At 48.4% G+C, this 15,708-nt stretch overlaps 2 protein-coding genes across 2 annotated transcripts; one reads left to right on the top strand and one right to left on the bottom strand.

The window, feature by feature from the left end:
• Positions 1 to 959: 959 nt before the first annotated feature.
• Positions 960 to 1,806, bottom strand: LOC125345509 (KH homology domain-containing protein 1-like). Its single transcript, XM_048337639.1, has 3 exons — positions 1,701 to 1,806; positions 1,368 to 1,550; positions 960 to 1,072 (listed from the first exon to the last, which is right to left on the bottom strand). The coding sequence occupies exons 1-3, from the start codon at positions 1,804 to 1,806 to the stop codon at positions 960 to 962; spliced, it is 402 nt and encodes a 133-aa protein (XP_048193596.1).
• Positions 1,807 to 9,829: 8,023 nt separating this feature from the next.
• Positions 9,830 to 10,044, top strand: LOC125345511 (protein BRAWNIN-like). Its single transcript, XM_048337642.1, has one exon. It carries the CDS (start codon positions 9,830 to 9,832, stop codon positions 10,031 to 10,033), a length of 204 nt encoding a protein of 67 aa, XP_048193599.1. The 3' UTR covers positions 10,034 to 10,044.
• The last annotated feature ends 5,664 nt before the right edge of the window (positions 10,045 to 15,708 follow it).

The raw sequence follows: 15,708 nt of genomic DNA, 5'->3' as shown, positions 1-15,708 counted from the left end.
CACGTGTGTCCCAGGGCACCCAGGCGCGGACAGTGGGTTCCCCCATCTCAAACTTGGTGATCCAAGCTACAGCTGTGCCACTTCCCCCAGATTCATCAGTGGACTGGTGACCAGCCAGTTCCCTGACAGCCTAAAGCTTTTTGATTTGGGGTGGGGTGGGGTGTGGGGTGGGGTGAAGGCAGTACTTGTGCTTGAACTCATAGCCTGGGCCTTGGCTCGGCTATTTTCCCTTGAAGACTGGCACTCTACCTCCTGAGCCATACTTCCCTTTCAAGCTTTGTGCTGGCTCATTAGAGATAAGAGTCTCCCAAATATTCCTGCATGGGCTGCCTTCATACACCAACCTAAGAAGCTAGGATTAGAGGCCTCATCCACCACGCATACTTCTTAGTTATTTTTATTCCAGTTGGTAGGTAGAGAGTCACTGTGTCTAGTTGAACAGGAGGCTTGGAGATGGCCGGTAAAGTGACATTTTTGCCAGGATTTCCCCGTTTGGGGAGCACACTGATTCCGGAGACAAGAGCACAACATGATTCACGACTGCAAACGGAAACATGTATAAACAATCTGGAAATGTGAAAATCTGAGGTCTCTTGAAAGAGACTGTGTTTGTTAGACGTTGGGAGGGATTGTGGGGGAAATGAGTGCACTGGAGAAGCTTGTGAGAAACAAAGAGGGGGAGAGGGAGTGAACTCGAGGCAATGCAGATTGCACCACGGGTGTTTCTGGATCTCCTTCACCAGCAGAATACACACTTTAGAAGACGCCTCTCACCTATGTGCCTAGACTTCCCGGGGGAGACAACACAGCCAAAACTGTCACCCTCCACCACTGTCTGTGCCATGTCTTCACTGAGCTGTCCAGAGCAGGCTGGTCCTTCAGGGACAAAGAACTACACAAAGCCCACGGAAGCCCAAGGCAAGCAAGCACTTGGCTGGAGGAAGCCTGAGGAAAGTGAATCACTTGTCCTGGTAGCCTTTCACCACCAAGGAGTCCAGCTGCACACGGAGGCAGGCGGCCAAGTCTTCTTTGGTTAGTGGCTGGCTCCGGACACTTTGCAGCATCTGGTAGCCTGGGCAGGGAGAAGAATGGTCAGAGTCCAGGAGCCCAGACAGGAAGCCTGTGGGGATGGAAGGAATGAAGGGAGGGGTAGGAGATATTCCATCCCATCCTATGGGTCCCCATTCGGATGCCCCCTCCCCACTTTCTCTCTCAATGACTTGATTCCAAATATGGTTAACCCTGGGCCTCTGCCCTCCAGGGGGCTTGGGAACATGTGATTCTCAGGTTCCTGAGCAGTCCAAGTCTTTAAGATGCCATGCATGAGCAGCAAGGCTTTGACTGCAAACTAGGTCATCGACGCTTACCTCGAGCTCGATAGTGAAAGTCCTTGTGCTCCAAAAGCCATATCATGCCCATCAGCCATTGCCTGGCCCTTGGGGGCCCCACCACGGTGACTCGAGTGTGGCCTGTGACGGTGAACCAGGGCTCCAGCTGAATGAGGGTGTGGCTGTGCTCCTCCATGCAGCAAAGATATCTATCCTCCTGCCCTAGGAACAGAAGAGGACAGGAAGAACAGGAAAACCCCAACAGAACTGGGGGTCAGGTGCCCCGATGGTGGGGGCCTAGTATGGATCAAAGAGGGAGCACAGGGAGAGATGGATAGGGTGAAGACAACAGATGGCACTGGGGTCACCTACCGAAAATCTCCTCCTCCTGCTCCTCTTCCAGGTAGAAAACCAACGGAGCACTGAAATTTTCAGGCTCGGTCCACCATGCTCCCATGCTGAGAGAGCACGTGTCCATGTTGTCCTCTACCCCGGCTTTACTCAGCACGGAGCAAGTCCAAGTAGCTGGGTGTAGAGATGAAGAAGATCCCGAGCTCTGTGTTTTGTATTCTCCCTCAGATAATCCACTCGTCTCCACCCTAGACCCACCCTAGAGAGGCTGAACTAGCCCTCAAGTCCTTCAGAGATAATTCACACAGTCACTGATAATTCAATCTTAGATTCCTCTGCTCTGGATTCAAACCTTTCTGATAAACTAGATAACAGAACCCAGGGTTCTGAGGCCTAGAAATGCAAACTTGTCATCACTGTGATTTCACAAAAGATGTACTGAGCATGACCTTGGGTCTTGTGCTGGAAGAGAACTGATTCCAGAATGGCCCTAGGAGTTGATTTTTCTTTCCTAGCTACTCTGGATAGGGAGCAAGGAGAGTGGAGAATGGAGGGAGCTGGGGCACAATTATCCTGAAACTATCTCAAAGTAAGAGTTAATAAAAGCAAAGCGTTTCGGGTGTGGTACAGTACTAGTGCTGCGAAGTTTCAGTATTGACAGCAGATAGGATAGGATAGGATAGGATAGGATAGGATAGGATAGGAGAGGATAGGATAGGATAGGATAGGGGAAGAAGGGGAGAAGAGAAGACAGAACAGGACAAGACAATGGGACTGGAAAAGATGGGGGAACAAGGAAGAGGATAGCAAGGACAGGAGAGAAAGGAAAGGGAATATTGCTTCACTGATGGCATTTGCTTCTTTACTTGAAGGTTTGTGCTTGCGGTCTCCTTCCATGGATTATTTGTTTCTCTACCTAACTGGAGAAATCTCAGTTCATGGTTTACAAGCAGAGTCCTTTCAATTTAGACCCAAATAGCTTCTCTTCTGCAGTAGACAGTGGTCTCCTGAAAGCGTAATTCCTCAGGTCCTACCCATGTGGAGGGTAATACAGATATTTTCAGGCTATTGAAAGCTGAATTATGAAGAATATCCTGGATTTATTTTTTGAATCTATGTTTTCTCTTTCTTTCTAGTTCTTCTAATTATTCACTGAAGACAGTGAGGAATTTGATGGGTTTTCTAAGGACATTCTCCCCTTAATCTTCAACCAGTAGAGGGAGCCCAGGAACTTATGAAATGGTCTGAACTTTTAGCCAGGAGGTGCTGGTGAGATGAGGCAGCCAGAGCAGAGCAGATGGCATAAGGCTGTTACCTTGTGTTCATTCACTGCAGTCACAGGCAAACACACCACTGCAATGACACCGATTTCCTAAGCACCCAGGCTGGAACAGGGAGTTGCCCAACTCTAACTCGGGCATGCAAGCCACAGCTCTGCCGGTGTGCCCAGATTCCTGGGTGAGCTGATGATCTCCTAGTTCTCTGGAGCCTTTTGAAGTGACCATTTGTCACGTATTGGGGCTGGAACTCAGGGCTGTGCATTCAGCTTTTGTGCTCAAGGCCGGCCCTCTACCACTTGAGGGACACTTCCACTGTGGCTGGTTCACTGGAGAGAAGAGTCTCAGACGTTCCAGCCTGAGCTGGCTTCATGTGGAGATGTAAGCTAGGATTCCAGGTGTCAGCCCCCAGCAACCGGGTTGTCTATTATATTTATACAAGTTGGTACAAACAGTCACTGTATCCCATTGACTGGGAGACTTGAACATAGCAGTTAAAGGTATGCAAAGTTATGCAAGATAATGAGAGCACATCATACTAGGAACAATCACTTTATAAAGGAGACTTAAACACTCTCAGTACTTACTTGAGCAAATATAATAAGAAGTATATATAATGGGAAATAGAGTACATGAACAAACAAGAATGTAAATGAAAGCAATGTTGAATTTTTGTTTTTCTGCAAACAGAGCCAATGCATTCTTCTCAAGTTTTTAAGGAAGACTAAAACCCTGATCACATATAAGCTTTCAAGTGATTCTCAGTGAATTTCACATGAGGGCAATTCTATCTTCCATCTCTGACTAGAGAGAGCAAATAGGAAGTTAACAATACAAAATAAGAACAAAAAATGGCAAATGGTTCAGAAATATCAAGTCATCTGAATCTACTCAAAGATGTAATTCACACTAGATTTGGAAATCATCATATAAGAATTCATATATAGGGACATAAACATGAACACAGTGACTAAAGTGTGGTATACACAGAGGAGGTTTCTAATGGATTAACTTCTTAGAAGAAGTAACCTATAGTATAGCAAAGTGAATACAAGGATGCAGATACACGTGCTGTTAGGAAGGAGAGAGGAAGAGATTAATGGGGAGAAAATACACTGCAGTCACTCAATAGAGTGAGTGCTGTCAATGGAGATATATATACATATATATATGTACATACATAGTTATATAGATATGCATTTATGTATGTGAAAATGGAGACAGATCTGGAACAAGAACGCTGTGGAGTTTCAGAGGCCCATTTCTCTTTTCTTGTGTCAGTCAAACCCCCATTATGATGAGATGCCTTCCAGTGACTGACACATGAAAGGAGACATTACTGCAGATGATCACCTGTGAGCACTCTATATCTCTATATCTCTCTATATATTCATTTTACAGATGTGTGTGTACATATATACAATATACAGAAGCGCAGGGGGACTGTGTGGGGTCCACTGGAGGAAGAGTAAGCTTAGGAAGAGGACCCCAGGAAGTGACCTCATCCTTGACAGAAGACCAAAGAGAACTTGGAACCCAGGTCTCCAGGCAGCCACATTCCAGACACAAATCGCAAAGGTGCCTGGAGGTAGCCAGAAAAGAGCCATGTTTTCCTGTTGTTGGCGAGTTTCCACTGGCTCTGAGTCCAGGAGACCCTGCAGGGAGCGCCTGGTGGACACCTGCAGACACTGGACCAACCCACGCCCCAGACCCCACGCCCAAGCTGGACCCAGAAGAACCTTCTGGCACTTCCTCTGGAGAGGCCGGCAGGTGGCATCTGGCAGCCCAGAGCAGGATGGCAGGGATGGGGACACTGCGGTGACTCCTGCAAGCCAACCCCAGTTGCCAAGTGCGGGGTGCGCTCGGTGCACAGTGCCCACGAAACTGAAGATCAAAGAGCCAGAACAATCGGGTCGGCTCCTAGACGAGGACTTGTCCTCTGCAACCTTGACAGGCTCTGCTGAACTTGAATCAAGACAGGAGGACCCAGGACTCAGCTGTACAGCCAGGAAGCTGTCCTTGTCCTCTGCAACCAACGCAGGCTCTGCTGCAACGGAGTCACATGAAGAAGACCCAGGATTCAGCAAAGATGACTGCCAGCTCTCCTCATCCTCAGCAACCAAGACAGGCTCTCCCATACCTGAATCCGATGATGAACACACAGAACACAGCAGTGCTGACTGCGAGCTGTCCTCTTCCTCAGCAACCGAGACAGGCTCTCCCATACCTGAATCCCATGATGAACACCCTGAACACAGCACTGCTGCCAGTGAGCTGTCCTCGTCCTCTGCAACCGAGACAGGCTCTCCCATACCTGACTCACATGAAGAACACCCAGGAATCAGCAATGATGATTGCCAGCTGTCCTCATCCTCAGCAACTGAGACAGGCTCTCCCATACCTGAATCCGATGACGAACACCCTGGACACAGCAGTGGTGACTGCGAGCTGAATTCGTCCTCTGCAACCGGGACAGGATCGCCCATACCTGACTCAAATGAGGAAGAGCCAGAAATCAGCAATGATGACTGTGAGCTGTCCTCCTCCTCTGCAAGTGGGACAGGATCTCCTGTCACTGACTCAGGACATGATGAACTCGGACTCAGGTTTTCTGACTGGGAGCTGTCTGTGTCCTCTGCAACCGGGACAGGCTCTCCAGCCCTTCAGTCTGAGGACGAAGAAGCTCGACTCGGCTTTGCCGACTGCGAGCTGTCCAGCAGTTCTACCCTGGACTGCTTCCCATCAGAGGAGGAAGGGGAGGAACGAGCACAAGACACAGTGCTGTGGCATCAGGAGCTGTCTCTGAGCAATGCTTGTGCCGAAAACCCCCTTCCTCCAGTGGCGGATGTGTGAAGAGCAAGGCCACACCATTCAGCTCCACGATGCCCCTGACACTTAGGACAAATGGACTCCAACCTGTGCCTGTCTTCTCTGCGCCAGAGATCCCACAGGCTCTGCATATCTTTTCTGATATGGACCCACCTTTATGTGGAGAGGGCAACTTAGCTGCAGCACATGCACCCCAGTGTGCTTCCACTAACACTGCGGGCACAATTTGGTTTGTGGACTCAGGAAGTCCAGAGCTCCACTGAGCGCCAGCTCAAACACTTAGAGAAATCCTTTCCCTCCCTTGAAAGACATCCGCTTTTGTCTTTATTTCACCTTCGTGTTATGTACCTTTCAATATATTTTAATAAATAGTTATTGTTATTCCTTTCAGGTACATCATTCAAGGCACTAACTCAGTGCCCGATTTGAGAACCATGAGCTCCACCAGCTGACTCCGCAGAGCCCGTGGTCCTGAGGGGAGGAGGCTCACAGCGCCCTAGAGGAAGTGGGGGGAAGGCCCTGGTGTGCAGGGAGCAGGTTAAGGTCAGCGCAGTGGCCAAGTGTACAGCCTTGTGTGGGTACAGCTGTGTCTGAGGCAGGGCCAAGAATATTTGAGGGACATAGACTCTGTGGGTAGTAACACATTTACAGTAGACAGCTGTTACCAGCTGTGCATCTGCGCGATGGAACCTCATCCTAACCCAGGGTTGGGAGAGGGCAAAAAACAAAACAAAACAAAACAAAACAAAATACAGTGCTGCGTGGATCGCTTGTCTGCCATGAGCCAAGGCTGTGTGCAGGCAAAGGGGAAGGGGCATTGAGGACCGAGGGGGCGGTGCCAGCTCTTCCCCGGGACATTGGGTTTCTGGCGGCTGAGTTGAGAGACTTCAGAGGTGGCCATCACTTTGGGCTGTGTGAACTCAGCCGCCCGGTGACCATGGGGAGGCAGCCGGGAGTCATGAGGGGCACAGTGGAGGGCTGTCCAGAGCAGAGGCTGCTCAGTGTGCAGGGAGACCGTTTCTGAGGCCCAGGGGCCAGCTGTGGGGTTCCTGGGGCTGAGGTAGCAGCGGCTGAGTCTCAGGTCAATCACAGGTGCTGCACTGCAGTGTTAGGAGCACAGCGCTCTTTCTCCTCCCTGGCCACCCTGTCAGCCAGGCCCACAGCCAGCCCCACTCCTGCTTTCCAGCGTGAGGAGGCCCTGCTGTCCCCAGTGCAGCCGGGAGGGAGGAGGGGCGCTAACAGTGTGGCCAAGATGCTGGGCCTGACTCTGACCTGAACATGTGTCCTTTAGGGCACTGCCCTTGGATTTAGGCTGAGCGGTGGGTGGAAGCAGGCACATTTATTTAGCATCCTGCTCCAATCAGTTGGCTTCCTAGAGACCTGTATTATCACTACCTATGCCTGACTTCCAAATCCTGACTCTATTTTTATAGACTAGGTATTTTATCCACGTGGATCAGGCTCAATTCAAAGGACAGCAGAGATGTGGAACAGCAGAAGCAGCAGGGGAGTGAAAGGAGGGCCTGCTGGACTGCCTCTCCTCCTTCACTGCCCCATAAACTAGAACTAGATATGCTCGTGGAACCAGACAGATGTTACCTTCATCCATCTGCTTCCTGCAGCATTGGTTGTCATCAGGGTGGTGCAGATGTGCCCCAGCCAACACTTAGCCTTTGCAGGGTTTTACTGTTTTTACTTACACCAGTAGATAAAGCATATACATGTTCCTGCAACCCATCGGACATTTGCGAATTTCATTGCATCACAGTGAAACATAAAGGGACATACAGCTAGGTATCATTTTTTCAAATTGTTGGGAACCATGAATTGTTGGGATGTATTGAAGTCATGACAGAATGGGATACAAATTCTAGAATCTCCACAAGGCAAATGTCACTTCTGCAGAAGTGTGTGCACTTGACCAGAGTCGGGTAAGCGAGACCTGGCACAGGCAGGTTTTACCCCTCACATTGCTGCCCCTCCTTCTGCTTTCATCAGATCTTAGGGTCACAGTCTTTTGACACTGCCTAGTCCCAAATGGGATCTCTATCCAGTGTGGCCTGCTTACCATTTTCAGAAGGGCCAAGACTAACTTCATCTACTTGTCCTCATTCTGCCCACAGATGTTGAATTCATGATGTCCTGTGAGCCAGGCCCTGTGTGGAGTCAGACCAGAGCTCTGGCTATGTCTCCTGAGGGCTTCGTGGCTCCCATCTGATCATTTTGTTTCCAGGCCTTCACTGGCACTCTCAGATTTCAAGAATCATTTGCTTCAAAGAGTTGCTTCAAAGGGAAAATACCATTTTTTTTTTTTTTTTTGGCTAGTCCTGGGCCTTGGACTCAGGGCCTGAGCACTGTCCCTGGCTTCTTTTTGCTCAAGGCTAGCACTTTGCCACTTGAGCCACAGCGCCACTCCTGGCTGTATATGTGGTGCTGGGGAATTGAACCCAGGGCCTCATGTATAGGAGGCAAGCACTCTTGCCACTAGGCCATATCCCCAGCACGGAAAATACCTCTTTGATTCCTCATTTGCCTTCAGTCCCATTGTCCACTTTGCTTGTCAACTCGTAAGAGAGAAACTCAGAGAAGTTGCGAGATTTTTAAGTGCTGGGCAGGGGCTAGCTGGGAAAAGGGCCTAGAGATGAACTGACAGCTGACACAGGTTTGAGAAGTGACACAGGATCAGCCAAAAGGCAAAGAAGCTGGAGGGGAGACCAGAGTCAAAGAACAGCTACTGTCCCCCTATTCGAGTCACCTGCGTGGGCACTCTGGGTTGGCACAGAAGGACTTGAGGGCATGAATGGGTTCTCCTGGGTTGTGCAGCCTAAAATCATTAGGCACTGTGTTTCCATTTTCTCCTAAGCATGGGCATTGTTTCAATACCCTGTCCAAAGCCATATGCCTGGGGCTTCAACCTATAATCCTGGCAACTCAGAAGGCTGAGGTCTGAGGATTCGGGTTTCATGAGCCCAAGCAGACAAACCTGGGAAACTCTAATTTCCAATGGCCTACAAAAGGCAAGATCAACATGAGGCTCCCATGGTAGGGACCCAATCATGAGCAAATCAGCCGTGAAAATTCAAGCACAAGTACCAAACAATCCAACACACAAACTAAGCCCCTCTGTGACCTGTAGGCAGGACTCATGCTTAGAACAAAACCATGTTTCTGACCTACAAGCCACTGGCGTAATAGTGAGTTTTGTCCATGCCTATCATATGCATGGATGCTTGGACTCATGAGGCAAGAGCCACAGGATGGAGGCCCCAGACACACCAAAAGTCCAGACATCCTTAGACTGGTTGTTGGAGGCGCAGTGTCCTGGAGTCAACCTCACATTAGATATCAGCATTATTGTCAGCGTGAGGAGCTGCTTCTTAGGGTTCAGGATGGAATCTGTGTCCTCAGCATGCAAATCGCACGACCAATATCAACGGTCAACTTGAAAATCAGAAAGACTTGTTTTGGTTGACAACTCTGGAGGTTTCAGTTCAGCTCTGATTTTCCTGTGCATATAGCTCTATGGTTTACAGCCACGGAGAACATCATGCTGGGATAATGAAGAGCAGGTAGGTCATCAAAACAACAACACAATCCTCCTCCCTGGCTGGGAATGTGGCTTAGTGGTAGAGTGCTTGCCCAACATGCATGAAGCCCTGGTTTCAATTCCTCAGCACCACATAAATATAAAGGGGGGGAAATGGTAGAGTACTAGCCTTGAGGAAAGGAGCCCCCAGTGCTCAGGTCCTCATTGCAAGCCCCAGGACTGTCCAAAAAAAATCCAAAAAACAAGGGGGCCGTTGTGGCGGGGAGTTGGCCTGAGGTTCTGCATGTGGAACGCGCCTCCCTGACCGATCAAGGCCCTAAGGTTTCATTTGGCCCCTGACAACCATCCGTCCTCTCAGTGACCTCGTGTCATGGCTGAGAAGACAGGCCTCCGTGCCTGGGGGTAGGAGATCACCCCGAGCCCCTATAGCTGTGGGGCGGATCATGGGCATAGAACCTTCTAACACTGCCCCTTTTCCCTCCTGCCAGCCTTCCACCATGCCTGCGGGCATGTCCTGGCCTAGTTATCTGAAAATGGCAGCGGCCAGCCTCCTGGCCATGTGTGCCAGTGCCCAAGTGGTGCACAGTTACTACCGGCCCGACCTGACAAGACCTGAAAGTCCACCAAAGCCTGGAGAACTCAAAACAGAGCTCTTGGGACTAAAAGAGAGACAACACAAACCTCAGGTCGCAGAGCAATAAAAACTGTGGAACCCAATGATGCCAAGAATTTGTGAATGGAAGTCTTAAATATGTACTAAACATGACTTATTGTGTCAAACTACTTGTGGCTAAGCACCTAATGCTATGCTAATAGTGAATTGGTGCTTTGTCTATATTCACTGATTAGGTGAACTTTTCATTATGGTTTGACCAAAACGCCAAACTGCCTATGCTCAGCCTTTTCCATGTGGACTGGAAGATGACTAGTCTTGTATATCATGTAAGAGAGAGCATTTGCCATGTGTCCCTCCATTTTAGTTCTGGATTTTCTCTGAATTAGCTTGAGTATAATGGCTGATGGGAACTACAAACTTAAACATAGTTTAAAAAAAAAAAAGAGTGTATGGGACCTAAGTTAACATTTCTCTAAATATTGGAAGTACTTGTATTGAACTTCATTAAGTCAAATGTTCTCTTGGAGATGTGTCTAGAATATCATAACACTGTGACGTGATCTGCCAAAAATGCTACAAAATTTGAGAAACTGTAGATTTGAGAAACCAAGTTCAAATTGGTATTGACTTTTTAAATAAATGATACACACACACACACACACACACACACACACACACACACATACATGTCAGGGCACTGGTGGCTTAGGACACTGAGATCTGAGGATCACAGTTCAAAGCCAGCCCAGGCAGGCAGGAAAGTTCATGAAACTCTTACTTCCAATTAACTACCAAAAAGGTGGAAATGGAGGTGTGGCTCAAGTGGTAGAACATAAGCTTTGGGCAAAAAAGGTAAAAAGATAGTGTCCACCCACCCTGAGTTCGAGCCCCTGAATAAAACAGTAAAATTAAAAAAAAAAAAGTACATGTAAATTCACCTAAACATTTGAATGAGCACTGTTAAGGGTGAACTACTTACCTGTGAATGTGACCTCCTTGGATCTTTATTAGCATGGTTAACATGAGGTCATTAGGGTAGGCCTCCTCCTTTGTATGTTCATAAGAAGAGGCGTTATGAGAAGACAGGAGATAGACTCAGCAGGAACACTGTGACAGCAGGGGCCGAGATGAGGAAGAGCTACAAGCCCAGGGACATCAGGACTGGAAGGCCCCACCAGAAGCCAGAGGGAAGCAAGGAAAGGATTGTACCAAGAGTCAAATACCTGCCTGGATTTCAAACACTGGGCCTCCAGAACTGTGAGAATAAATTTCTCTTGTTTAAAGCCAAACAAACCCCAAACAAACAAAACCAAAACCAAAAAACCCCTCCTCCTTAGCACTTCCCTCTGACAGACTCCGAATCCTCCCACAGGAGCATGCGCTGGGGACCAAGCCGGTTCAAGTCACGGCCATAGGCACCAGAGCTCCCAGCGCACAGTGCAGCCGTGCTGTGGGCAGCGGCAGCCCTGGGGTGTGGGAGGAAGTGAGCCCTCAGGAGAACGTGGCCCAGAGAGGAAAGGCGGAGGGAACTGGCATGGTGTGGAGAAGGAGCTTGTGGGAAGTCCAGACCATCCACCCGAGGGCCACACTTCGATTTTCCTAAAACTCCTTCGGGGCACGCTCGAGCTCCAATGTTGAGTTACGGCTAGAACACGTGGAACGATTACGTGCAGTCTCCGCATTCCCTCTCTGTGGGCATTTGACACATGTTTGGGGTGCATGGCACTAGGATATTCCTACTGAAGACTTCAAATTGTAGTCCAGCTGGTCCAGCAGAGCCCCAACAGAATCCAGCTTTGCTCTCACCAATTTCCTGATGTGCCCAGGAATGCAGGTCTGGCGTGTGCTGCCCACAGCTGCCCCTTGCCTGCAGACAGAAATCCCCGCTGGCCCTGGGGTTGTCCTTCTGGAGGCCTGGCTCTCCCTCCCTGGTGAGGATCCTAAACAGACCTGCCGCCCCCGTCTCCACCATCTTTCCACTGACTCAAGGTTGCCATGACTGCACCTCTTCCCTCCATGCTGGACCTGAGCCCTGAGCACAGTGCTGGGCGCCACTGGGATGAGGCTGAGGGATGCAGGCTGGTGTGAGGGCCTGCCAAGGATCAGGGATGAGTACGCACCTCCATGGTTCACAGGACAGCCTGGGTCCAGGTCATGACAGCATGTGTATCCATGCCATGCGTGTGATGGAGCCATGTGCTAAAGAAGGAGGGAGCCCTCCGTGCAGGCTGCAGAGGGACGGAATGACCCCATTAAAGGAGCCACAAGAGGCATTTTCAGAGAGGAAGGGCCCCAAGTGCTGCTAACACTGGGTGCTGGAACAGGTGGCTTTGTACCTTGTGCGTAATGGGGAACAATACTGGATATTTGGAAAATGTCAAAATCATACTACTATCCACCCACAATTTTGAAAACCTGTGCAACTTCTTTTTGATATTTATCTTTGTAATCCTAGAGTCATTTCAGCATTTCTAAAAGAAGGAAGGGCTTCACTTTAGAACATGTGTGTTGCAAATGCATTATCTGATTGATCTCAGGGCTCAGGCACTGCCTCAGTGCTTTACACTGGAGGCCAGCGCCCTAGCAAGTGAGGCAAGGCTGCATGAGGCAGGCTCCAGACTGGGGGTGTGGAGCACAACTGTGATCTCAGCAGGAGGGGCTAAGAAGAAAGTCCTTGAACACAAACTCCTGCTGTCTATACAGCAAGACTCCTGATGCCAAAACAAACAGGTGAGGCATTTTACTTTTGGGGGTAATTTCCATACTAAAGCTTGAACTCAGGGTCTTGTTCTTGCTACTCACTCCCTTACTTGAGCCTACTCTTTTGGCTTTACTCATTTTTGGTGCATGGTGTTATGTTTGTGCCAGGACCAGTGTGGCAAGTACCAGATGACAGGTATGAACCACCAAGGTCAGCTTCAGTGGTTGAGATGAGGTCTCAGAACTCTGCTCAGCTGGGCCCACAGGGAACTTCCTGCTCTACCTTCAGAAGAGCTGTGATTTCAAGAACAAGCTACTAAAACTGGTTCCTTTTGTCCTAAGAGAAGTATTTTTGGTATCACTAAAATCACCATCACAAATCATTCCTATAATCTTGGATCAAATGTCATCATTCCACTAACAACTCACCAGTAAAATTGATTTTTCTCTTTTTTGCTTTTGCTTCTAGAAATATAAAGAACATCCAAAATTTGGGGCTCTCCTTGTTTTTAATTGCTTGCCTAAGGAAAGCTCACCTCTCTGGACTTGAGACTAAACAAGCAGCACCTATCCTCATCCACACTGCACTTGGTATTTCTCACCCACGAAATGCCCCATTTCCACAAGAGACCCAGCTCCTAAAGAGGAATCTTGAGGGAAGTGAGCTGACACAGACCTTGTCCTGTAAGCGGAGCTGGTGAATCACTGTGAGCACGTTCTGTCCTGACGCCACATTGACAACAGTGCTTGGTTTAGTTTCCCCATCTGTCAACTTGCAGACTCCTTTGTTTCCTTCCAAGGAATGAGTACAGCACTGAAATCTGCCCTTCATGATAACTGTGTCTCTTCCTAGAGATGTCCACATGCTGACTGCTCAGAGTGGACTCCATTCCCACAGCTGATGCCACCAACTGTGACTTCTGTCTGTCTGTCTGTCTCTGTGTCTTGTGTCTGGGTCTCTGTCTCTGTGCCTGTGACTCTGTGAGTGTCTCTGTCTCTGTCTCTCTTTTTCTTTTTCTCTCTGTGATTGTGTCTCTGTCTCTGTGATGCTCTCTCTCCGTCTCTGTCTCTCTGTCTCTGTCTCTGTGTCTATGTCTCTCTGTTTCTCTCTCTTTCTATCTCTGTCTCTCTGTCTCTCTGTCTCTCTGTCTCTCTCTCTCTCTCTCTCTCTGTCATGTGTATATGGATGTGTGAATGTCCTTGTGTGTCCTGGTAGAGGGTGTTGAAGATAGCATCTGCACCTTCACTTGCCTTTTGTGCTCCAGCTGAGAGTTTTACTACTCCCGAAAGAGCTCCACTTCCACTTTCACTGACTAGTTTGGAATACATGTCTCTCAGACTTGACTTCCCTAGTGACTTTAAATCAGAAACCTCAGATCTCGGTCACCTGAGAAGGAAGGATTACAGGCACAAGTCTTGAGCTCCTGCCTTGCTTTCTTTGCTCAGATGGAATTTTTGTACAGTCCAGGCTGACCATAAACTCATGATTCTCCTGTCTCTGTTTCTCAAGTGCTGGCATCAGGAGCCTGAATCACAAGATTCAACTTTGAAGGAAAACAAGCTTGTAATTATGACAGAACATCTCAATTTCCACATTACATGGAAATTGCTCTAATAGACACATGTGGATTATTGACTACCTTTGGTTCTAGAATGACCTTCATGGGGAAACAAGGATGGGAGGGAGATATGCTCCAGAAATGTCCACGTGTGTGTGATCCAGAAGCAATTCTGGACAGTTACAATCTCTAGCATGAAAAGAATAGGAAGGCTAGAGATGGGACAGAAGTGATCAGCACTAGCCAAACTGTCTCAAAATCTGAGACCCAGCACTTACCCTACCACCACCAGGAGGAAAAGAAAAAACAAACACAAACTTCAGGATAGGAAGAAAGTATACTTCCTCTCTGAGTGCTAGAAGGCCCAGGACAGGACATTGGATTTCTGTATGCTCTACTCCTAAGTTAATATTGGTTGTTGTTGTTGTTGTGGTGGTGGTGGTGGTGGTAGTGTTTTCATAAATGTGTCGCTTTGCTTATCCTTGTGGTAGTACTGGAGATTGACATCAGGGAATGATTGCTGCCCCATACTGTTTGCCTCAAGGCTGGGACTCTACTATCTAAGCCACATTGCCACTTTCTGGCTTCTTGGTTGTTATGCAACCATAAGTGTCTCATGGACTTCCCTATATGAACGGGGTTTGACCCACAGTCATCAAATCTCCACTTCTTGAGTAGCTAAGATTACAGATGTAGCCCAACAGCACCTGAGTAAAGTTCTCTCTTTGTGGAGCTACTCATTCCACATATTGTAATCAGAATGTCCTCCTGGTTCTGTCTTCTGAATAAACAGATCTGCTGGGTGCTGGAGCTCACACCTGCACTCCTAGCTGCTCGGGAGGCTGAGATCTGAGGTCAGGATTCAAAGACAGTCATGGCAGGAAAGTCTCTGAGATTTTCATCTCCAGTTCATCACTGGAAAATAGGAAGTCAGCCTGTGGCTCAAAGTAGTAGAGTGCTAGCCATGAGCCAATCCAGCTCTGGAATACCACCCAAGCCTGAGTTCATGCCCCCAAAGATAATCGCCCAAAACACCTGAGGTGCGGCAACCCTTGCAGGCTCCTAGGATCCTATTACTCAAGTTTCTGTAATTTGAGGATCTCAGAAGTGAGAGAATGACAGAAAAATGCTAGCCACTCAATCCCTAATGACTTGCAAACATAAATGTTGGACTCAAGATTCAGGGTCCCAAATTCAAGCCTTCTATCTGTCTCTCTCTGTTTCTCTCGGCGTGTGTGTGTGTGTGTGTGTGTGTGTGTGTGTGTGTGTGTGTGTGTGTGTCTGGGAATTTAAGGCTTTTCTTTTTCAATTCATATGAATTTGGAAATCAAGCTTTGTTTTCATTGGGTGGGGATAGCTGGAGTTTAAAGTGAAGGCCGCATACTTGCTAGAAAGGTACTGTCACACTTGAGCCCGGGCAGGCATACCATTCTCTTTTGGTTTGGAAAAGTTAGCCCAAAGCCTAAATAACACAAATACTATGATGCTTTTGATATGAGAA

Source organism: Perognathus longimembris, unplaced genomic scaffold (genome assembly GCF_023159225.1).
Source record: "Perognathus longimembris pacificus isolate PPM17 unplaced genomic scaffold, ASM2315922v1 HiC_scaffold_5769, whole genome shotgun sequence".
Classification (NCBI taxonomy): Eukaryota; Metazoa; Chordata; class Mammalia; order Rodentia; family Heteromyidae; genus Perognathus; species Perognathus longimembris.
This window is presented reverse-complemented; position numbering and strand designations above follow the sequence as displayed.